The 26,391-nt window shown below is 40.0% G+C and overlaps 1 protein-coding gene across 1 annotated transcript in view; it reads right to left on the bottom strand.

The window, feature by feature from the left end:
* CPAMD8 (C3 and PZP like alpha-2-macroglobulin domain containing 8) overlaps window positions 1–26,391 on the bottom strand; it is a 110,919-nt gene that overhangs the window by 54,931 nt on the left and 29,597 nt on the right. The window contains 3 exon segments of the mRNA XM_066252643.1: window positions 15,748–15,876; window positions 23,589–23,759; window positions 25,120–25,347. Of these exon segments, the coding sequence (XP_066108740.1) occupies window positions 15,748–15,876; window positions 23,589–23,759; window positions 25,120–25,347 (528 nt within the window).

Raw genomic sequence — 26,391 nt, 5'->3', positions numbered from 1 at the left:
TATATAAAATGGTAATAGGAAACCTTCAAGTGTCAATAACTACATTAAATGTAAATGGATTGAACTCACCAATAAAAAGACACAGAGTAGCAGAGTGGATCAAAAAAGAAAATCCAACTGTATGCTGCCTTTAAGAAATGCATCTAAGCTACAAGGATAAAAACAAATTCAAAGTGAAAGGTTGAAAAACGACTCTCCAAGCAAATAATATCCAAAGAAAATCAGATGTGGCCATACTCATATCTAACAATGCTGACTATAAGACAGCAAAGATAATCAGAAACAAAGATAGTCATTTCATAATGATAAAGGGGACACTGAATCAAGAAGACATAACACTTCTTAATATTTATATATATTCACCAAATCAAGGAGCACCAAAGTATATATGACATCTACTAACTGATCTAAAAATTAAAACCAACAAAATACAATCATACTTGGAGACCTCAATACACCACTGACGGCTCTATCTAGATCATTCTTCCAAACAGAAATTCAATAAAAAAATATTGGCCTTTATATGAAACACTAGAACAATTGGATATGACAGACACCTACAGGACATTTCATCCTAAAACGTCAGAGTATACATTTTTCTCCAGTGTACATGGAACATTCTCAAGAATTGACCATATGTTGGGACACAAAACTAACATCAACAAATTCAGAAAGACTGAAATCATACCAAGCATATTCTCTGACCATAAAGCTTTAAAACTAGAATTCAACTGCAAAAAAGAAGTAAACAAACCCACAAAAATGTGGAAATTAAATAACATACTTCTAAAAAATGAGTGGGTCAAAGAAGAAATAACAGCAGAGATCAAAAGATATATACAGACAAACAAAAATGACAACATGACATATCAGAATCTCTGGGATGCAGCAAAAGCAGTAATAAGTGGGAAGTTCATATCACGACAGGCCAATATTAACAAACAAGAGAGAGCCCTAGTAAACAACTTAACATTACATCTTAAGGAACTAGAAAAAGAAGAACAAAGGCAACCCAAAACCAGCAGAAAAAAGAAAATAATAAAAATCAGAGCAGAAATAAATGAAATAGAGAACAGAAAACTATAGAAAAAATCAATAAAACAGGAAACTGGTTCTTTAAAAAGATCAACAAAATTGACAAACACTTGGCAAGACTCACTAAAGAAAAAAAGAGAAAGGACTCATATAAACAAAATCCAAAATGAAAGAGTAGAAATTACCACAGATACCATAGATATACAAAGAATTATCATAGAATACTATGAAAAACTATATGCCACCAAATTTAACAATTTAGAAGAAATGGATAAATTGCTAGAACAATACAATCTTCTTAGACTGAATCACAAAGAAGTAGAAAGCCTAAACAACCCATAGCAGGGAGGAAACAGAAACAACTCTCAAAACCTCCCAAAAAATAAAAGTTCAGGGCCAGATGGCTACACTAGTGAATTCTATCAAACATTCAAAGAAGTCTTCGTTCCTATTCTACTCAAAATCTTCCAAAAAATTGAAGAAGAAGCAATACTTCCAAACACATTTTATGAGGCCAACATAATCCTCATACCAAAATCTGACAAGGACAACACAAAAAAAGAAAACTACAGACCAATATCTCTAATGAATACAGATGTAAAAATCCTAAACAAAATACTAGCAAATCAAATACATACAACAACACATTAAAAAATAATTCACTATGATCAAGTGGGATTCATCCCTGAATCACAAGGATGGTTCAACATACGTAAAACAATTAACATAATACACCATATCAATAAAATAAAGGACAAAAACCACATGATCCTATCAATAGATTCAGAAAAGGCAGGGGTAGTCAACCTGGTCCCTACCGCCCACTAGTGGGCGTTCCAGCTTTCATGGTGGGTGGTAGCAGAGCAACCAAAAAATAAATAAAAAGATAGATTTAACTATAGTAAGTTGTTTTATAAAGATTTATTCTGCCAAACTTAGCAGAAATCCAACATAAAGTACTTGGTAAGTAATTATTATTATATGCTTTAACTTGCTGTAATTCTGCTTTATAAATTTTTTAAAATAAAGTTACTTCCCTATTTTATAAATCACCATTACTGTGGAACTGGTGAGCGGTTAGAAAATTTTACTACTAACAAAGATACAAAAGTGGGCAGTAGGTATAAAAAGGTTGACTACCCCTGAGAAAAGGCATTCGATAAAATACGACATCATTTTATGTTTAAAACACTCAAAAAAATAGGTATAGAAGGAAAACATCTCAACATAATAAAGGCCATTTATGACAAACCATCAGCTAACATCATATTAAATGGCAAAAAACTGAAAACTTTTCCTCTAAAATCAGGAACAAGACAAGGTTGCCTACTCTGTCCACTCCTATTCAACATAGTGCTTGAAGTTCTAGCCAGAGCAATCAGACAAGAGAAAGAAATAAAAGCCTTTCATATTGGGAAAGAAGAAGTAAAGGTTTCACTTTTTGCAGATGACATGATCCTGTACACAGAAAATCCCAAAGACTCCACAGAAAGACTGTTAGAAACAATAAACCAACACGGTAAGGTAGCAGGATACAAAATTAATATACAGAAGTCTATTGCTTTCTTATATGCCAACAATGAAACTTCAGAAAATGAACTAAAAAAATTTATCCCTTTTACGGTTGCAACAACAACAAAAATATCTAGGAATAAACATAACAAAGAATGTAAAGGACCTATATAATGAAAACTACAAAACATTGTTAAAAAAAATCAAAAAAGACAGAATGAAATGGAAAAATATTCCTTGTTCTTGGATAGGAAGAATAAATATAGTTAAAATGACCATATTACCCAAAGCAATGTACAAATTTAATGCAATTCCCATCAAAATTCCAATGTCATTTTTTAAAGAAATGGAACAAAAAATCATCAGGTTTATATGGAACTATAAAAACCCCAAATAGCCAAAGTAATCCTAAGGAAAAAGAACTTAAGAAGTAATCCTAAGGAAAAGCTGGGGGCTTTACAATACCTGACTTCAAATTATACTACAGAGCCATAATAATCAAAATAGCATGGTATTGGCAGAAAAACAGACTCTCAGACCAATGGAACAGAATAGAGAGCCCAGAAATAAAACCACATATATAGGTTCAAATAATCTTTGATAGAGGAGCCAAAAACACACAATGGAGAAAAGAAAGCCTCTTCAATAAATGGTGCTGGGAAAACTGGAGAGCCACGTGCAAAAGAATGAAACTCAACTACAGTTTGTCCCCTTGTACCAAAATTAATTCAAAAGGGATCAAAGACCTAAATATAATATCTGAAACAACAAATTACACAGAAGAAAACATAGGTACTAACCTCATGGACCTCGGCCATAAAGAACATTTTATGAATTTGACTCCAAAGGCAAGGGAAGTGAAAGCAAAGATAAATGAATGGGACTTCATCAAACTAAGAAGCTTTTGCACAGCAAAAGAAACTGACAACAAAACAGAGAGCCAACTAAATGGGAGATGATATTTTCAAACAACAGCTCAGATAAGGGCCTAATATCCAAAATACACAAAGAACTCACAAAACTCAACAACAAACAAGCAAACAATCTGATTTAAAAAAAAATGGGAAGAGGACATGAACAGACACTTCTCCCAAAAAGAAATACAAACGGCCAATAGATATATGAAAAGGTGCTCATCTTCACTAGCTATTAGAGAAATGCAAATCAAAACTACAATGAGATACTACCTCTCGCCTGTTAGATTAGCTATTATCAACAAGACAGATAACAAGTGTTGGAGAGGCTGTGGAGAAAAAGGAACCCTCATTCACTGTTGGTCAGAATGTAAAGTAGTACAACCATTATGGAAGAAAGTATGGTGGTTCCTCAAAAAATTAAGAATAGAACTACCATGTGACCCAGCAATACCTCTACTGGGTATATACCCCCAAAACTCGAAAATCACTGGTACGTAAAGACACATGCAGCCCCATGTTTATTGCAGCATTGTTCATGGTGGCCAAGACATGGAAACAACCAAAAAGCCCTTTAATAGATGATTGGATAAAAAAGATGTGGTACATATGTACTATGAAATACTGCTCAGCCATAAGAAATGATGACATAGTATCATTTACAACATGGATGGACTGTGATAACGTTATACTGAGTGAAATAAGTAAATCAGAAAAAACTAAGAACTGCATGATTGGACACATAGGTGGGACACAAAATTGAGACTCATGGACATGGACAAAAGTGCAGTGGTTACCAGGGGGAGGGGAAGGGAGGAGAGGGAGGGGGTGGGGGAGGGGAGGGCCACAAAAAAACCAAATAAAAGGTGATGGAAAACAAAAACATAGTTTTGTGAATAAGACTGTATATTGGCCTACCAATGCAATAAAATTAACATGTAACTAAATAAATAAATACTTCAAAATGTAATATGATAAAGAAAAAAAAACTTAAATGCAAGAGCTAAAACCATAAAACTCTTAGAAGAAAACAAGGGTGAATCTTCATGACATCGGAGTAGGCAGTGTTTCTTTTAGATATGGCACCGAAACAGAAGCAACAAAAGAAGAGATAAACTGGACTTCATCAAAACTAAACACTTTAGTTGCATCAAAGGACGCTATCAGCAAGGTGAAAAGAGAACCCAGAGAACGAAAGAAAATGTTTGTAAATCATATACTTGATAAGGGTCCACTGTCCGGAATATATAAAGCACTCTCACAATTCAACAGCAAAAAGACAAACAGCATTTAAAGTATTAAAAGCATAGAGACGTCAGAGAAATGGCGCCGTAAGAAGCGATATCGATAAATCTCCCCAAAAATTCAACGAGATCTTTAACCAGAAACAGAAAAATCTATCTTTGGAGCCTCCAGAACTTCCACACTAAACGCGAAGGTATGATTGAGTGAAAAATTGACTAAATATATAATCAACCCCAAAGGAAATAAGACAGAGGAAGAAACACTCCGCCTTCCTCACTAACCTAAATAAGAGCTGCTTTCACTGGGAATTGAGAGTATAGAAACTAAGGTGGGCATAGGGTGTGAACAGAACCAGGCTGTGGCACAAAGGTCCAAGCCAGGCTGTGGCATGGACATCTAAGCCGAGGAAAAACTGTGCTTGTGGCAACCCAGTCAACACAAGCTAATGCTCGTGCCAAATCCAGACAAAGACAAGCAAGTGAGGCAGCCACGGGCCCAATCTCCTGGTCAGAACGCACAGATAGTGGGCGAGAGATTCCTCCTAGAGCCTCGGGAGTGGGTGCCCATGTTACCGGACAGAGGGGCAGAATCAGAGGCCTTTGTGTGGGCCGAAACCAGAGTCTCAGGGTCACCCCTGTGCCCTGAAGAGCGGCGCGCAAAAGAAAGATTCTCTACGCTTGAACTTCTCCAGGTGGGTGGGGCGCCTCACCCAGCCATACAAGCTAACAAACCCATGAAGGATTAGCTTAACCCACAGTCTGCTCGCCTCCCAACTGACTTATGCAACCCTAACTGACAAGATCTCTCTAAGGTCAGCGATCTAAGACAAGAGGGGAGATATTTTTTGGTACCTCTTGTTATGCTATGCACATAGGGGTGGGGGCAACCTCTGATTGGCAGAACTTGCATACTCAGGGCTATATGTTAAAAAGAGGGATTTGGCAGCTTGTAAGTCCTCATGCTTTGCAAACAGTGACTAGGGCATCTTCTACCCAGCCAAAACAGGTTACAAAGTGCCAAAAGCCTGGGGAAAGTGGTCCCAGAGAGTGCTGAGGCATTCGAGACATGTCTAGAGGTGCATAGAAAGGCACCTTGAAAACAATTGGCTCCCAGCCCCGCCTGATTATGCTAGTGGCCCTGACTGATTGAGCCTTACCCAGAGCCCTGCGCTGAGTGGGAATAGAGTGGGGATTTGCCAGCTTTTTGAGCCTCTTACTCTCCAGAAAGAGGCAGCAGCAACCCCATAGCTGGATAATCAGGCTGCTAATTCAGGAAGGAAAGCCTAGGAGAGAGGCTCCGGGAAAATGGACTCTCTCATTGTTGGAGCCTGCAAATGCTAATGAGCCTCGACTGCCAATGAGACTGAAGCCAAATATATGACATCGCCATAGAGACTTATCAACTGCAAACCTCTACCTAAGCGTGCCACAGGGGCAGAACCTGGGGTACAGAGTCACCGACCAGGAAGAGGGAGAGAAAAGAAAAAGCAAGAAGATAACCTCTCAAAATCAAAAATAATCCACAGACTTTATAACCTATCCCATTTTATTATATTTGTTTGTTTGTTCTTATCTTCTTTTCTTGATTATTTTCTTCCTCTTCCAATTTGGTCATTTAATTCTCTGCTGGTCTTACTCTCTCCTCTCCTGGAACTACACTACCCATAAGTGTTACATCTCCCATTATCTTTCCTTTCTTCTTCCTTTCTCTCTATGAGCGTTGCACTCCAAAACCCTTAACTCTCTCTCTCTCTCTCCTTTTGTTCTTTTTTCTTCTTTTTGTGTTTTCCTCTTTCTTTTTTTCTCCCTCTATATTAGTTTATTCTTTTCTCCTTTACTTTTCCTCTCATTCAATCCTCAATCACAAACAAATTATTTTATTTGGGACTCAAATTTGTCTTTGTGGTGCTTTGGGGGTTTTTTACTTTGCTTTTTTTTAACTCATTAGCAGTGCTCCCAACCCTGGTTCTCCATTTTATCTAGTTTTTGCTCCACTAAATACAATAGTAATTTTTAAATTTTTCCCCCTTTTTCCTGTTTCCCTCTTATTCTTCTCATTATATCTCTTAGTCAACCATCACCTAAAAGCAAATCATTTTATTCTTGACCCAAATTTTTTCCTTTTTTGCATTTTGTAAGTCCATACCCCCTTTTTTTCCCTTTTATCACTTCTCCCCAACTCAGGCCCTCCATTATAGGTAGTTTTTGTTCTATTTAGCACAATATAATTCACAGTTCACCACAAGATTTTCTCAAGAAGGAGGGGAGAGGAGAGGAGAGGAAAAAAGGGGGGGATAATATTTTTTCATTTTTTATTTTTATTTTTTTAACTTTTTATTCTTTATTAACTCTCATTAGTACTATCCACAAAACCACCCTCAGATACCATTAAGGAAAAGGAAATCAAATATCATAGATAGAAAAGACAGAGAGGTAGCACAGATAGATGAGGAAAAATCTATGGAGAAAAAATTTAATATATTGGAAACCTTGGAGCTAAATGACAGAGAATTTAAAATAGAAATCCTAAAAATACTCAGAGATATACAAGAAAACACAGAAAGGCAATTTAGGGAGCTCAGAAAACAACTCAATGAACACAAAGAATATATTACCAAGGAAATTGAAACTATAAAAACAAATCAAACAGAGATGGAAAAACTCAATTCATGAGCTGAAAAACAAGGTAACAAGCTTAGCTAATAGAACAGGTCAGATAGAAGGTAGGATTAGTGATATAGAAGACAAGCAACTTGAGGCACAACAGAGAGAAGAAGAAAGAGACTCAAAAATTAAAAAAAGGAGAAAGCCCTACAGGAATTGTCTGACTCCATCAAAAAGAATAACATAAGAATAATAGGTATATCAGAGGGAGAAGAGAGAGAAAATGGAATGGAGAACATATTCAAACAAATAATAGACGAGAACTTCCCAAGCCTGTGGAAAGAACTAAAGCCTCAAATTCAAGAAGCAAACAGAACTCCAAGTTTTCCTAACCCCAACAAACCTACTCCAAGGCACATCATAATGAAATTGGCACAAACCAATGACAAAGAAAAACTTCTCAAGTCAGCCAGGGAAAAGAAGAATACAACATATAAAGGAAGGCCCATTAGATTATCATCAGATTTCTCAACAGAAACTCTACAAGCTAGAAGAAAGTGGACCCTAATATTTAAAGTCCTGAAAGAGAGTAACTTTCAGCCAAGAATACTATACCCATCAAAGCTATCCTTCAAATACAAAGGAGAAATAAAAACATTCACAGATACAGAAAAGATGAGGAAATTTAGCATCAGAAAACCCCCACTCCAGGAATTACTAAAGGAGGTTTTCCAACCAGATACAAAGAATAAAAAAAACAAAACCACAAGTAAAAGCTCCACCAAGAACACAATAAAACCAAATTTAAACTGTGACAACAACAAAGAAAAGGGGGGAAAGAGGACGGAGATTAACAGTAGCAAAGGACGACGGAGTGCAAAAGTACTGACAAGATAGTGCACTACAATGAACAGGGTAGGAACCCTTTTCATTACTTAATGGTAACCACCATTGAAAAAACCACCACAGAAGCACATGATTTAAAAAAGATAGCAACAGAGGAAAGATGTATGGAATACAACGAAACAAAAACAAAGGATAGAAAAATGAAAGAGAAGAATCAAACAAGACACAAAACTAACAGAAAGCAATGTATAAAATGGCAATAGGGAACCCACAAGTGTAAATAATCACACTAAATGTAAACAGATTAAACTCACCAATAAAAAGGCACAGAGTAGCAGAATGGATTAAAAAAGAAAATCCAACTGTATGCTGCCTACAAGAAACTCATCTAAGCAACAAGGATAAAAACAAATTCAAAGTGAAAGGCTGGAAAACAATACTCCAAGCAAATAACATCCAAAAAAAAGCAGGCGTAGCAATACTCATATCTGATAATGCTGACTACAAGACAGCAAAAGTACTCAGAGACAAACATGGTCATTTCATAATGATTAAGGGGACACTGAATCAAGAGGACATAACAATTCTTAATATATTTGCACCAAACCAAGGAGCACCAATATATATAAGACAGCTACTTATTGACCTTAAACCAAAAACTGACAAAAATACAATCATACTTGGAGACCTCAATATACCGCTAATGGCTCTAGATCAGTCATCCAAACAGAGAATCAATAAAGATATATTGGCCTTAAACAAAACACTAGAGCACCTGGATATGATAGACATCTACAGGACATTTCATCCCAAAGTGACAGAGTATACATTTTTCTCGAGTGTACATGGATCATTCTCAAGAATTGACCATATGTTGGGCCACAAAAATAACATCAGCAAATTCAGAAAAATCAAAGTTGTACCAAGCATATTTTCTGATCATAAAGCCTTGAAACTAGAATTCAACTGCAAAAAAGAGGAAAAAACACCACAAAAATGTGGAAACTAAACAACATACTTTTAAAAAATGAATGGGTCAAAAAAGAAATAAGCGCAGAGATCAAAAGATATAGACAGACAAATAAAAGTGACAATACGACATATCAGAATCTCTGGGATGCAGCAAAAGCAGTGATAAGAGGGAAGTTCATATCACTTCAGGTCTATATGAACAAACAAGAGAGAGCCCAAGTGAACCACTTAACTTCACACCTTAAGGAACTGGAAAAAGAAGAACAAAGACAACCCAAAACCAGCCAAAGAAAGGAGATAATAAAAATCAGAGCAGAAATAAATAAAATAGAGAACAGAAAAACTATAGAAAAAATTAATAGAACAAGGAGCTGGTTCTTTGAAAAGAACAACAAAATTGACAAACCCTTGGCAAGACTTACCAAGGAAAAAAGAGAAAGGACGTATATAAACAAAATCCAAAATGAAAGAGGAGAAATCACCACGAATATCATAGATATACAAAGAATTATTGTAGAATACTATAACAAACTTTATGCCACTAAATTCAACAATCTAGAAGAAATGGATAAATTTCTAGAACAATACAACCTTCCTAGACTGAGTCAAGAAGAAGCAGAAAGCCTAAACAGACCAATTAGTAGGGAAGAAATAGAAAAAACTATTAAAAACCTCCCCAAAAATAAAAGTCCAGGCCCAGACGGTTATACTAGTGAATTCTATCAAACATTCAAAAAAGACTTGGTTCGTATTCTACTCAAAGTCTTCCAAGAAATTGAAGAAGAAGCAATACTTCTAAACACATTTTATGAGGCCAACATAACCCTCATACCGAAACCGGGCAAGGACAACACAAAAAAAGAAAACTACAAACCAATATCTCTAATGAATACAGATGCTAAAATACTAAATAAAATACTAGCAAATCAAATACAACAACATATCAAAAAAATAATACATCATGATCAAGTAGGATTCATCCCAGAATCTCAAGGATGGTTCAACATACGTAAAACAGTTAACGTAATACACCATATCAACAAAACAAAGAAAAAAACCCACATGATCTTATCAATAGATGCAGAAAAGGCATTCAATAAAATACAACATCATTTTATGTTTAAGACTCTCAACAAAATGGGTATAGAAGGAAAATATCTCAACGTGATAAAGGCCATATATGATAAACCATCAGCTAACATCATATTAAATAGCACAAAACTGAAGGTTTTTCCCCTTAAATCAGAAACAAGACAGGGTTTTCTACTCTCTCCACTCTTATTTAATGTGGTACTAGAGGTTCTTGCCACAGCAATCAGACAAGACAAAGAAATAAAAGGCATCCATATCGGCAAAGAAGAAGTAAAGGTATCACTTTTTGCAGATGATATGATCCTATACATCAAAAACCCCAAAGAATCTACAAAAAGACTACTAAAAACAATAAGCCAATATAGTAAAGTCGCAGGATACAAAATTAACATACAAAAGTCCATAGCCTTTCTATATGCCAACAATAAAACATTTGAGAATGAACTCAAAAATATAATCCCCTTCACGATTGCAACAAAAAAAATAAAATACCTAGGAATAAACATAACAAAGAATGTAAAGGACCTATATAATGAAAACTGCAAAGCATTGTTAAGGGAAATCAAAAAAGATACAATGAGATGGAAAAATATTCCTTGTTCTTGGATAGGAAGAATAAATATAATCAAGATGGCCATATTACCCAAAGCAATATACAAATTTAATGCAATTCCCATCAAAATTCCAATTTCATTTTTTAAAGAAATGGAACAAAAAATTATCAGATTTATATGGAACTATAAAAATCCCTGAATAGTCAAAGCAATCCTAAAGAAAAAGAACAAAGCTGGGGCATTACAATACCTGACTTCAAACTATATTATAGAGCCACGACAATCAAAACAGCATGGTATTGGTAAAAAAAAAAAAAAAAAAAATAGACACTCAGACCAATGGAGCAGAATAGAAAGTCCAGAAATAAAACCACATATATATGGTCAAATAATTTTTGATAAAGGGGTCAACAACTCACAATGGAGAAAAGAAAGCCTCTTCAACAAATGATGCTGGGAAAACTGGAAAAGCACATGCAAAAGAATTAAACTCGACTACAGTTTGTCCCCTTATACTAAAATTAATTCAAAATGAATCAAAGACCTAAATATAAGACCTGAAACAATAAAGTACATAGAAGAAGACATAGGTTCTAAACTCATGGACCTTGATTTTAAAGAGCATTTTATGAATTTGACTCCAAAGGCAATGGAAATGAAGGCAAAGATAAATGAATGGGACTACATCAGACTAAGAAGTTTTTGCTCAGCAAGAGAAACTGACAACAAAATAAACAGACAACCAACTAAATGGGAAATGATATTTTCAAACAACAGCTCAGATAAGGGCCTAATATCCAAAATATACAAAGAACTCATAAAACTCAACAACAAACAAACAAACAATCCAATAAAAAAATGGGAAGAAGATATGAACAGACACTTCTCCCAGGAAGAAATACAAATGGCCAACAGATATATGAAAAGATGCTCATCTTCATTAGTTATTAGAGAAATGCAAATCAAAACTGCAATGAGATACCACCTCACACCTGTTATATTAGCCTGGCGGTCATACGAAATGACCGCTGTTCTAGATATTTTAAATTGTAATTAAAATGATTTGTGCAAAGGTATCTTCTAATTCAAACTGAATTACCCAGGGCAGGCAGTGAGGACGCCCCTTTGCTTACTGCCCCATGGGGTTTTCCCCTTCTACTTGCTTAATTGCTTAAAGTAGAGTGCAATGAAGGAAACCACTGGCGGTACATTTCTTAAGAGCCAACGCTAGCTCAATAAATACAGGTGATTTAAATAATAAAATGTTAATTCACATGTCAAAGATCTCTTTGTACACAACATTTCTTGTGTAGATCTTTTCATCATTTTTAAGCTCGCCTTGCAGAGGACCATCAATTATTTTTAATTTTATGTCCGTTCTTTCATGAACTCTTGAACAGGCAACATAAAGTTGACCATGTCCAAATGCAGGCTCAGGTAAAAAAATGCCAACACGCTTAAGCGTTTGGCCCTGAGACTTATTGATGGTCATAGCAAAGGCAAGTTTTACAGGAAATTGTCTACGTCTCAATTGAAACGGCAACCCTGTTTGAGATGGAGCCAAATCAATTCTTGGAATGATATGTATTTCACCTTTAGAGGAGCCAGTCAAAGACTTAGCTATTATGACATTATTTTTCGATTGGAGAACCTCTAGTCTTGTACCATTGCAAAGACCCCTTTTGGTGTTAAGATTTCTTAACAGCATAATAATTGCTCCAATCTTTAACCTCAATTTGTGAGGTGGCATGCCAGAAAGCGGGACTATTTGAATGCCGTGGCAACTTCACCCCATTGGCTAGTACAGTTACACAAGCAACCAATAAGCTATCGGCGACAAACAGACACTTAAGCCACATATAATAAAGATTATTAACAAGACAGGTAATAACAAGTGTTGGAGAGGCTGTGGAGAAAAAGGAACCTCATTCACTGTTGGTCAGAATGTAAAGTAGTACAACCATTATGGAAGAAAGTATGGTGGTTCCTCAAAAAACTGAAAATAGAACTACCTTATGACCCAGCAATCCCTCTACTGGGTATATACCCCCAAAACTCAGAAACATTGATATGTAAAGACACATGCAGCCCCATGTTCATTGCAGCATTGTTCACAGTGGCCAAGACATGGAAACAACCAAAAAGCCCTTCAATAGAAGACTAGATAAAGAAGATGTGGCACATATACACTATGGAATACTACTCAGCCATAAGAAATGATGACATTGGATCATTTACAACAAAATGGTGGGATCTTGATAACATTATATGGAGTGAAATAAGTAAATCAGAAAAAACCAAGAACTGCATTATTCCATACATAGGTGGGACATAAAAAACAAGACTAAGAGACATTGACAAGAGTGTAGTGGTTACGGGGTAGGGGGAGGGAGAGGGAAAGGGGGAGAGGGAAGGGTACAAAGAAAACTAGATAGAAGGTGACGGAGGACAATCTGACTTTGAGTGATGGGTATGCAACATAATTGAACGACAAGATAACCTGGACATGTTTTCTTTAAACATATGTACCCTGATTTATTGATGTCATCCTAGTAAAATAAAAAATTTAAAAAAGCACTAGAAGTTGGATAACGGATATATAGGGCTGGTTAGAGCATTGCCCCAAAGTGCAGAGGTTGCCGGTTTGATCCCTGGTCACAGCACATACAAGAATGGATCATTGTTCCTATCCTCTTTCTCTCTCTCTCTCTCTCTCTCTCTCTCTCTCTATCTATCTATCTATCTATCTATCTCTCTCTCATTCCCTCTCTCACTAAAATCAATAATAAAAAACAAAACAATTTAAGGCCCTGGTGGGATAGCTCAGGTGAGAATATAGGAACCACAGGCCTGTGTTCTTCACAGAAGTTCTGGGGATAAAAAGGCAGCGAGCTGTCCCAGATCATGAATGACTATGAACACAGAAGGGCCAAATGCAACATGTAAATGAATCCTGAATAAAAGGTTCGTGCACACATGTGAACACGACTGTGCACACACACACTACATACAATATCGTTATATCTTAAGGACTCACCTCTGAAAATCTGAATATTGCCTAAGATTTAAACAATCTGACTGAGATACTGCCATTTTCTTAGATGTGACAATGGCCGTGAGGTCATGTTGAATGTCCTTATTTCTAGGATATATTATACTCAAGTATTTAAGAGTGAAGCATCGTGACATGTGTAACTTACGTTCAAATGCTGCAGCCCCTCCCAAAAAAGTGTAGAGAAATAGACGGATGGGTGAGTGGGTGGGTGGGTGGGTGGGCAGATAGATGGATAGATGGATGGATGGATGGATGGATGGATGGATGGATGGATGGATGGATGGATGGATGGATGGATGGATGGATAGAAGCAAAACATTAATTCATAAATCAAGGTGAAAGGCATATGGTTGTTTATTATACTTGAAATATTTTTCTCTAAATATATAACTATCCCCCTTCCCTTACAAAAAGACACCCAAATAAGTCCCCTTCTGTCTGAGAGCTGCATAGAAAGTAGGAAAGAGCACGCAGCTATCTCCTCTTCTCCTGCACTAACCCTGCGGCATCACATCAACCCTAAAAAGACTGAGGTGATATTCTGCATATACAGAGCAGCTCTTCCTTGCATGTGACTCACTGTGGAGGAAGGGGAAAGAGCCCTGAACCAGAGCCCAGGCTCGACCACTCTTGCCTTGATGCCCTGAAGTTGCACCCAGGATCCCTTGATGACAGTCTAGGGGTGCAGGGGAGCTGGAGCCTGCGGATCCCAATCAGGCAGGATGGAGATGTCCTGCCTGAGTTCCCTCCAAGAGGAAAGTCTGAGTGACTCAACCAAGTCCTCACCTACAGGGAACAGCAGTACTGGTAGCTGGGGACACAGGGCTCCTTTCTGCCCCCATTAGGAGGCGGCCAACGCCAGTGGACCCACAGCATACCACTGGTTGAACGGCATTACGACAAGAACAGTGTGTTCAGCCAAGCTCTTGTCTGAGTTTCTCATTCTCATAATCCCCACAGAGGGCCACCAACCCTGGGAGACAGACACAGCACTAAGATTCCTCTGAGCTGCATCGCAGGGGCCCCTTGCAGCCTCGGATCTGGGCAGGACTGACAGAAGCTTACGAGACTGGTAAGGTCTGGGAGCTCATGGATAGGAGTTTGCATTAGGAGCAATGCTGGTGAGCTTGCCACCACCCATGGCAGCCAGGCTCAGTCCTCAATGCTCTAGTTGAAGGGCTGAACGCAGCACTTTATAAACATACAGCTATATGTCACTCAATAGGTGAGGGACTAACAAATCACAGGTCATCCATGCCACATGATGGAGTTTATTTAGAAAGTCACACAGAGGTTGGAAAGGTGAGCCAGCTGGGCTGCGTGGGCTCAGGGAACAAGCTACAGAGGCAGAAGGACCCTTAGAACTTAGGCAAGAAGAAAAACGCGTCTGAGAAAAAAAGGGGGGTGGGAATGGTACAGTGTGCTCCATAGAGAGAGCCGCCCCTTCTGCTTAGTTTTACAAATCCTGTTCACATCTCACTCCGTGCATCCTAACTGGGATCATGAAATAACAAACTCAGAAAGAACTAATGTGACACCCACCTCTAAGTTTGACTCATCTTTGCATCCAGTGTATCTGGAATTGTCTGGGTGGGGAAACATTTGGTGCTTTTGCACAAGAAGTGGAAGTTTCCAGACAGGAGGGTACAGGCACCAACAGCAGAGGTCCCGTCTCAAACCTGAGAGCAGCAGCAACCTAAAAGGAGGACTCATGTTTATCACTGTAAATTTAGGCCATGACCTTAATATTCATCACAAATAAAATACAAGCATTCATTCCAAGGAATACGCCCTTGCTGGAGGGATGGGGCTCCAGCATCAGCATCAGCCTGGTGGAGAACATTCAGGTCCCCTGGAGGGGGGTGCACTGCTTCCTGGGCCCCATCTTGCCTGGGAATGGGCATACCTAGAAGGCTTACCTGCAGAGGGCAGGAGGGTGGCTGCAGCTGCAGGTAGCACTGGCTCGAGGAGGACCAGCTACTGAGAGACAGGTAGCTTGGCAGGTACTGAGCTCCCGCAGGCTTTCCATTGAGAGCCGTCACCTTGGTCTGAAAAAGAGAGTGTACTTGGTTAAGGCCTGGGTATCTAGTGTAAGAAGCGGGACTTGGAAATATTTCTGCCTGCCCTGCCTTGCAGTAAGACCCTCTCAGGATCTAATTTCCCTTTGGGGCACCCCCCTCAATTCTCAGACAGTGAGAGTCAGTGTGGTTAGCTATTCTTCCCAGCAGAGTGGGAAACAAGTGTCCAAGACTAGTCACAGGATGTCTGGATTGGCTAGGGAGGGACAGGCTGCCCAGATGGCCAGGGAGAGACAGTTCTATCACATATTAGGGAAAACCTTTCTCCTCTGTGCACATCCCCACCCCCTTCTCCCAGTCATGCCAATAGCCCAGGTGACTTCTCAAAGGGAATAATCTGCATGGGAAGTGAACATGGGGGAGACGGCAGTAGGAGAGGGAGTAATTGTGCAGGAGAGCCTCCCAGGGGCTCTGGACTCAAACCTGCCTGGAGCTCATGGCCCTCCTCCTGCACGCCCTAGGTCCTGGTGGTTACACTACTTTCACTCCTTTGACGGTTTTAACTTGTTGCCTTTACTTGCTGCCAAAAGAATGTAGCTGACATAAGGGAAGACATCAGAGGGGACAGACTAAGACCTATGGGTGGTAAAGTATAAAGATGTTGGACCATGTCTGACCTGTGATGGCGCAGTGGATAAAGTGTCGACCTGGAAATGCTGAGGTCGCCAGTTTGAAACCCTGGGCTTGCCTGGTCAAGGCACATATGGGAGTTGATGCTTCCAGCTCCTCCCCCCCTTCTCTCTCTCTCTCTCTCCTCCCTCTCTCTCTCTCTCTCTCTCTCTCTGTCTCTCCCTCTCCACTCTAAAATGAATTAAAAAAATAAAAAAAAAAAGATGTTGGCTGGGCTTTGGTCCAGCTCCTAAGAGTTAGCTTCTAAAGCCCTGGAATTTCCCAGATGAAGACAGTGCATTTGTTATTCATGGTGGGTCCTGAAAAAGAGATGACTCAGGTTGGGAGCAGACACACTGGAAAGACCAAGCATGTGACTAAAGGGTTGGGGATCTGAGCCATGTTGTATCAGCCTAGCTCCAGGGAGGGGAGGTAGCTGGAGACCTAGTTCAGTCTTAGGGCCCATGATTTAATCAATGGCACCTATGTGATGAAGCCCAATAAAATCTGTGGGCACCAGAGAGAGCATGAGTGAGCATCCCTGGTTGGCAGTTCTGTGTGTCTATTATTACACGACAATGAGCCAGGGTTCTGACTCCACAGGCATGGTATAAGAAGCTTCAAACTTGAGATACTCTCAGCCTTTAGCCTATCATCTCTCTCTTTGCTTTGTCCTAATTTGGATTATATTACTATAATAAAACTTTAATTGCAAAAGGTATGAACCATAGTTATATAATAACTAAGTCCTAGGTATTTAATGTATAGCATGGTGACTATAGTTAGACCTTCAAAGAAGAGAATTAACAAAGAAACAGTAGACTTAAAGAACACACTAGATCAACTTGATTTAACAGATATATATCTTCAGAACCTTTCACCCTAAAGCAGCACAATATACATTCTTTTCAAGTGCCCACGGTACATTCTTTAGGATAGACCATGTTAGGGCACAAAAGCTTCTCAACAAAGAAGATTGAAATCATATCAAGCACGTTTTCTGATCACAATGGCATGAAACTAGAAATCAACCACAACAGAAAAACTGAAAAATACTCAAACACTTGGAAACTAAATTGTATGTTATTAAATAATGAATGGGTTAACAATGAGATCAAAGAAGAAATTTAAAAATTCCTAGAAACAGATGATAAAGAGCATACATCAACTCAAAATTTATGGGACACAGCAAAAGCAGTCTTGAGAGGAAAGTTCATAGCATTACAGGCATACCTTAAGAAGCTAGAAAAAGCTCAAATAAACAACTTGACCCTGCATCTAAAAGAACTAGAAAAAGAACAGCAAGTAAAGCCCAGAGGTAGTGGAAGGAAGGAAATAATAAAGATCAAAGCAAAATAAATGACATAGAGGCTAAAGAAACAATACAGAGGATCAATGAAACCAGGAGCTGGTTCTTTGAAAAGGTAAACAAGATCGATGAACCTTTAACCAGACTCACCAAGAAAAAAAGAGAGAGGACTCAAATAAATAAAATTAGAAATGAAAGTGGAGAAATAACAACTGACACAACAGAAATACAAAATATTGTAAGAAAATACTATGGAAAACTGTATGTCAGAAAACTACACAACCTAGATGAAATGGACAAATTCCTTGAAACATATAATCTTCCAAAAATTAATCTGGAAGAATCAGAAAACCTAAACAGACCAATTACAACAAATGAGATTGAAACAGTTATCAAAAAACTCCCCAAAAAGAAAAGTCCTGGGCCTGATGGCTTCACAAGTGAATTCTACCAAATATTCAAAGAAGAACTAACTCCTATCCTTCTCAAGCTATTTCAAAAAATTCATGAGGAAGGAAGACTTCCAAGCTCCTTTTATGAGACAAGTATAATCCTGATTTCAAAATCAGGCAAAGATAACACAAAGAAAGAAAATTATAGGCCAATATCCCTGATGAATTTAGATGCTAAAATTCTCAACAAAATATTATCAAACCGAATCCAGCAATATATGAAACAAATCATACACCATGATCAGGTGGGTTTTATTCTTGGGAGGCAAGGCTGGTACAATATTTACAAATCAATCAATGTGATTCATCACATAAAAAAAAGAAGGAGAAAATCCACATGATAATTTCAATAGATGCAGAAAAAGCATTTGATAAAATCCAGCACCCATTCATGATCAAACTCTAAGCAAAGTGGAATACAGGGAACATACCTCAACATGATAAAGGCCATCTATGACAAACTCACAGCCAACAGCATACTCAATTAAAAGTAATCCCCTTAAGATCAGGAAGAAGGCAGGGGTGCCCCTTTCACCACTCTTATTCAAAATAGTTCTGGAAATCCTAGCCACAGCAATCAGACAAGAAAAAGAAATAAAAGGCATCCAAATTGGAAAAGAAGAAGTAAAACTATCATTATTTTCAGATGATATGATATTGTATATAGAAAACCCTAAAGTCTCAGTCAAAAATATACTGGACCTGATAAATGAATTCAGCAAGGTGGCAGGATATAAAATGAATACTCAGAAATCAGAGGCATTTTTACACACTAATAATGAACTGTCAGAAAGAGAAATTAAGGAAGCAATTCCCTTCACCATTGCAACCAAAAACATAAAGTACCTAGGAATAAATTTAACCAGGGAGATTAAAGACTTGTACTCAAAAAATTATAAAACATTGATAAAAGAAATCAGGGAAGATACAAACAAGTGGAAGCAGATACCGTGCTCATGATTAGGAAGAATAAACATCATTAAAATGTCTATATTACTCAAAGCAATTTATAAATTCAATGCAATACTGATTAAAATACTAATGACTTGGCCCTGGCTGGTTGGCTCAGTGGTAGAGCATCAGCCTGGTGTGCAGGAGTCCCAGGTTCAATTCCCGGCCAGGGCACACAGGAGAAGTGCCCATCTGCTTCTCCACCCCTCCCCCTCTCCTTCCTCTCTGTCTCTCTCTTCCCCTCCTGCAGCCAAGGCTCCACTGGAGCAAAGTTGGCCCAGACGCTGAGGATGGCTCTATGGCCTCTGCCTCAGGCGCTAGAATGGCTCTGGTTGCAACAGAGCAATGTCCCAGATGGGCATAGCATCGCCCCCTGGTGGGCATTCAAGGTGGATCCCGGTTGGGCACATGCGGGAGTCTGTCTGACTGCCTCCCCATTACCAACTTCAGAAAAATACAAAAAAAATAAAAATAAAATACCAATGACTTACTTCAAAGATATAGAACACATATTCCAAAAATTTATATGGAATCAAAAGAGAACACGAATAGCCTCAGCAATCTTGAAAAGGAAGAATAAAGTGGGAGGTATCACACTTCTGGATATCAAGTTATACTACAAGGCTATTGTACTGAAAACAGCCTGGTACTGGCATAAGAACAGGCATATAGATCAATGGAACAGAACTGAGAACCCAGAAATAAACCCACACTTTTATGGACAACTGATATTTGACAAAGGAAGTAAGAGCATACATTGGAGTAAAGACAGCCTCTTCAACAAATGGTGTTGGGAAAATTGGACAGCTACCTGCAAAAAAATGAAACTAGACCACCAACTTACACCATTCACAAAAATAAACTCAAAATAGATAAAAGACTTAAATGTAAACCGTAAAACCATAAGCATCTTATAAGAAAACGTAGGCAGTAAGCTCTCTGACATCTCTCGCAGCAATATATTTGCCGATTTATCTCCACGGGCAAGTGAAATAAAAGACAGGATAAACAAATGGGACTATAAAACTAAAAAGCTTTTGCACACGTCCAGGGCACACAGGAGAAGCGCCCATCTGCTTCTCCACCCCTCCCCCTCTCCTTCCTCTCTGTCTCTCTCTTCCCCTCCCGCAGCGAGGCTCCATTGGAGCAAAGATGGCCTGGGCGCTGGGGATGGCTCCTTGGCCTCTGCCCCAGGCGCTAGAGTGGCTCTGGTCACAACAGAGCGACGCCCCAGAGAGGCAGAGCATCGCCCCCTGGTGGGCGTGCCGGGTGGATCTCGGTCGGGCGCATGCGGGAGTCTGTCTGACTGTCTCTCCCCGTTTCCAGCTTCAGAAAAATACAAAAAAAAAAAAAAAGCTTTTGTACAGCTAAAGACAATAAGAACAGAATAAAAAGACAAACTACACAATGGGAGAACATATTCGACAATACGTCTGATAAGGGGTTAATAACCAAAATTTATAAAGAACTTGTAAAACTCAATACCAGGAAGACAAAAAATCCAATCAAAAAATGGGCGAAAGAAATGTAGACACTTCTCCAAAGAGGACATACAGATGGCCAATAGGCATATGAAAAAATGCTCAACATCACTAATCATTAGAGAAATGCAAATTAAAACCACAATGAGATATCACCTCACACCAGTCAGAATGGCGCTCATCAACAAAACAACACAGAATAAGTGCTGGCGAGGATGTGGAGAAAAGGGAACCCTCCTGCACTGCTGGTGGGAATGCAGACTGGTGCAGCCACTGTGGAAACCAGTATGGAGATTCCTCAAGAAATTAAAAATCGAACTGCCTTTTGACCCAGCCATCCCACTTTTAGGAATATACCCCAAGAACACCATAGCACTGTTTGAAAAGAAGAAATGCACCCCCATGTTTATGGCAGCATTGTTCACAATAGCGAAGATGTGAAAATAGCCCAAGTGTCCATCAGTAAACGAGTAGATTAAAAAGCTTTGGTACATATATACTATGGAATACTACTCAGCCATAAGAAATGATGACATCGGATCATTTACAACAACATGGATGGACCTTGAGAACATTATACTGAGCGAAATAAGTAAATCAGAAAAAACTAAGAACTATATGATCCCATATATAGTGGGACATAAAAATGAGACTCAGAGACATGGACAAGAGTGTGGGGGTTACAGGGTTGGGGGAGAAGAGGGAAGGTGTTGGGGGAGGGGAGAGGCACAAAGAAAACCAGTTAGAAGGTGACAGAAGACAATTGGACTTTGGGTGATGGGAATGCAGCATAATCAAATGTCAAAATTACCTGGAGATGTTTTCTCTGAACATATGTACCCTGATTTATCAATGTCACCCCATTAAAATTAATAAAAAAAACCTGTAATTGCAAAATGTATGACTCTGGCTATATAATAAGTCCTAGGTATTTAATATATAGCATAGTGACTATAGTTAATAATAGTGTATTATATACTTAAAAGTTGCTAAGAGAGTAGATCTTAAAAGTTCTCAGCTCTGGCCAGTTGGCTCAGTGGATAGAGCATCGGCCTGGCATATGGACACCCCGGGTTGATTCCCAGCCAGAGCACATAAGAAAAGCAACCATCTGCTTCTCTCCCTCACCTTCTTCTCCCTCTTCTCTCCCCCTTCCCCTCCCACAGCCAGTGGCTCCATTAGTTCAAGCATGGGCCACCAGAACTGAGAATAGCTCAGTTAGTCATAGCAGGTCAGCCTCAGGCACTAAAAATAGCTCAGTTGATTCAAGCACTGGCCCCAGATGGGGTTGCCAAGTGGATCTCGGTTGGGGCACATGCAGAAGTCTATCTCACTATGTCCCCTCCTCTTAAAAAAAATTTTTTTTTAAAGGTTCTCATCACACCCTGGCCAGATAGCTCAGTTGGTTAGAGCATTGTCCCTAGGCAGAGAATGCTGGTTTGATCCCCAGTCAGGTTACATATAGGAACAACTCAATGTTCCCCTCTTTCTCTCTCTCCTTCTCTTTCTCACCCCTTCTCTCACTGAAATTAATAAAAAAAATTTTTAAAGTTTTCATCACAAGAAAAAAACTGAAAGTACGTAGTATGGTGATGAATGTTAACTAGACTTACTGTAGTAATCATTTCATGATTACACATCAGAAACTAATATAATGTTATTTGTCAATTATATCTCAATAAACAATAATTAGATAATGTTTAAAATTGGTTCTGCTTTTTTTAAAAAAATTAAAGATTTTTTCCTAAGCAGCATTTGGTAATAGAAATAGAATATCTTTCCATTAAAGCAGGGGTCTCAAACTTGCGGCCTGCGGGCCGCATGCGGCCCGCCGAACAATTTTGTGCGGCCCGCAGACTAATCCACGAAGTTCAAAATATTTTGGATAAAATTAAGTAAGCCTAGGGAATTAGTCTGCGGGCCGCACAAAATTGTCCGGCGGGCCGCGAGTTTGAGACCCCTGCATTAAAGTGACATCTTTTTGGAAAAAGCGAATTTTTAAACATATATCTATAACAGAGAAAATTATTCAGCTAATTATGATATTAGAGTCATTTTGGGGCTTTGCTGCTACTTAATTGCTAAAGGATTAACGAAAATAAAAGAATGTCTTTCAATCATTAAAAAAAAAAAACTTTAGTTATAAGAGAGTGGGGAGCAGGAACACTCAGTTTTGTTTTGTAGCCAGTTGGTAAAAAATGTGAGTGGGCTGGGACCCCCAAGCTTATGGCTTTGGTGGATACAAATCTTTAAGGACATGCTGCCCACAGGGGACACAGAGACCACAAGTGTCCTCAGCTCCCACCTACATAATTATTCTCAGCTGCCCATGTCCTCACCATCCCAGTGTTCATGGGCTCCTCACAGAGCTGGGACCCCCTCTTCTATCACTTCTGCTCCTCCTTCCCCTAACATCAGACACCAAGTCCTACTAATTCTACCTCAATAGCTCCAGGCTTGGTGTCCCCTCCATCATCATCTCCTGTGTGCCCACCTGTGGTCCCCCAGTTACCCTCCACCAACTATGGGCACTGGAGCAGTTGCTAGGTGTCAAAATTCAAATCACTCTGTCCCCTGACACTACCTTCTGGGTAAACTCCAAGCATCTCTGGGAGGTGGGGGTTAGCCCACTGGCTCCCTCTTCCATATCTTCCTGAAATGGCTCAGCCCGGCTAGGTACTTGCAGGACCAAACTGCACTATGATCATGGGCCTCTGCACATTCTGTTCCACCCTCCCAAAAGCACCCTCCAGCCTTGCCCTAGAATAGCTGAGTTATCTGTTCCCCTGGGAGGCTCCCCTATCAGACTGTGAACTTCCTTAGAGGAGGAAAAGTTCGTGCCTGCTAGCTGAGTGACAATGGTCCAGGTGACTCACCCACCTTCAGCCACACATGCTGAACTGATTTGGGGATGGAGGGGATTTCAAACCCCACAAGCCCTTCCCGGGATACAGATTCAGTGGTGTGGATGTTGTCCTTCGGTGTTAGCTCTGCCCTGATCTGGACTGTCACCCCATTGGCTGGGCTGCCATCTGAGTAGAACAACTCCACCTGGAAGAGGTGATCAAGGATTCAACATGGTTAGGGTGGCTAGGGTGGCAACACTCCCTAAAATGATCTAGACTCTACCTGATTTCCATTGGAACCCCAGCCAGCTTCTTTACAGAAAGAGAAAAAATTCACAAGGAATTACAAAAGGCTTCAAGTAGCCAAAGCAATCCTGAAAAAGAGAACAAAAGAAATTCACTTGTTGCAATTCAAAAGACACTACAAAGCTATAGTACCTAAGACAGTGCGTTTTGGCATAAGGGTAGACACTGTGAGCAGTGGGATAGAATTGAGAGTCCATAAATAAACCCACATATTTATGGCCAACTGATCTTCAACAAGGGTGCCCAAGACTGTTCAGTGGTGGAAAGTATAGTTTCTTCAACAGATTGTTCTGGGACCATTGGATCTCCACATGCAAAAAATGAAGTAGGACCCCTAACTCACACCATATATAAAAATTTACTCAAAATGGATCACAGACCTAAATGTAAGAGCTAAAACTATAAAATGCTTAGAAGAAAACAGGAAAAAACCCTCAGGACTTTGGACTTGACAAAATAGTCTCAATGTACAAATGAACACATGCCTGTCGTTAGCCTCATGCCGTGCCAGAGTATGAATGGCGTATGCAGTGTAATCAATAGCTCCTCATGACTTTTAGACCTCACTTGTTCAGGTGGGTAGAACACATGGTCAGAATGAGGGGTTCAGAAAACATGAGTGTTGTGAAAAAATATATAGTCAGTGGGCCCTGTAGGACCCTGCAGCAGCCCTAAAAATGTGCAGATTTTTGGTGATGGGGTTTCAGGGGCTTCAGCCTATTGATTCCCCTGAACAGTTCTGTTCTTTAATGTGGACAATGGGTGACTCCTCAGATACACACAAAATGTTCCCCTTTCACTGAATCGAAAGTCCCAAGCCACTTCTTCATACATGTCCTGACCTTGCATGTGGGACTTTAGCTTCTACGCCAGCTGGGACCCTAAAATCAAGGGACAGTGAACTATGTCTCCACGCATGGGACAGTGGTGGCTGAGATCCTGGCATGAAGAGAGAAGGGAGGTCCCAAAGTGGAGCAAGAGAAGGACACAGTGTGAGGACAGACCACCATAATCCTGTGGGTGACCCATAGAAGGCAAGAGGGCCAGGGGTGTGTGTGGTAGGGAGAGGCAGGGGTTAAGGGGCGTGTCCAGCTTCCCCCTGAGGTGACACCAGGCTCTGCTGGCTCCGCCCATCCCAGCTGCAATTGAGACCCTACTGTAGTGGTTTTTCAGTGGCCCTCAGGCAGGATCTGGGATGGATAGCAACGCAGAGCTGTGACTTCAGACAGCCCCTGATGGGCAGAGGCCTCAGTGCTTACCATCCCCACATAAGACAGACGCGGCTTGAACTGCTTCCTGGTGACCTTGGAGTACCGAACATCCACCAGCTCCTTCTGGATGGGGGTGGAATCATCAAAAGCCACTTGCTGGTTCCAATCCATGATGGTCACCATGGCCCAGATGCTGACTGTGCCCCAGAAGTGCTCAGGGATGTAGGCTGGGATCATGTCCCTCACGCAGATGTTAAAGTCCTGGGAGCCATGAATCTAGAGGCAGGAGACAATAAGCTGTGCTCATTGGGGGATTGAAGTGGCTTCGAGGAAGGGCTAGCAAACACACCTGGCAAGTCTGGTACTCTCCAGACACCGGGAGGGCCAGGGGACATTCGGTGACATACCCAGTCCATGCTGTGGATCCCTGCATGGGGATGGACCCTGCTGGATATGCATGTCTCTGTCTGCACTGTTGGGCAGAAAGTGAGACAGTTCCCTTCCAGCCAGATGGCAGGGCAGGGATTGGAATCTGGTCAGCGTCACTCTGGTGCACTTACTCCCCTCCTGCTCCCAGGGCACAGAACCCTCCACCCCATCAGTGCCTGGAAAATTCACATCTAGAAACATTTGTGGAGTAAATTATTCAGTAAATGATAGAACTAAGAGAGAGGCCACCAGCAGCAGGGAGAACAGAAGTGACAGAAGTTTTGGATGGGTGGTTGAGGGGAAGCCAGTGCCGGCAGGGTTCAATGGTCGAGGACCCTACAGAGGCACGGACTCTCCAGAATATGTGTGCAGGGACACTGTAGCACACTCATAATGTAAAGAAAAACAAAAACCAGATTAAAAACTTGACATACACAGGAATGTGAAGTCTTGCAGCTGCTTTGAAAAAGTCTGGGGTTTCTCAAGTGGCTAAACACAGAGCCACCATTGAGAGACTGAATAGACAAATGGGCCACGGCCAGATCATGTAGGAAAAAAGAACACTGACCCACAGTTGGTAGTCACTGGCACAAGAAGCCAACCCATCTTTTACAGATCAGACTTACATGAAGTCAGACCCCTATCACTAGCAACTAAACAATAACCTGTAACAATTGGCCCCCAGAGGCCAGAACTTGATTAATAACTGACAATTTCCCTGATTTTTAATCCCACTTCCAATTTAGGACCAACTTGGAAGCCAAATGTGCATCCCTAACCCATTGTACTGGATGCCTGCGTCTAGTCAGCTGCTCACAGCTTCTCCAGGTCACCAGCCTCCAATGGGGCACACCTGAAGCTGCACCTCTTGTTTTCACTGTAAAGATTTCC

The sequence above is a fragment of the Saccopteryx bilineata genome, chromosome 1 (assembly GCF_036850765.1).
Source record: "Saccopteryx bilineata isolate mSacBil1 chromosome 1, mSacBil1_pri_phased_curated, whole genome shotgun sequence".
NCBI lineage: Eukaryota > Metazoa > Chordata > Mammalia > Chiroptera > Emballonuridae > Saccopteryx > Saccopteryx bilineata.
Note: the sequence above shows the minus strand (reverse complement) of the source record. Positions and strands in the feature narration are given on the sequence as shown.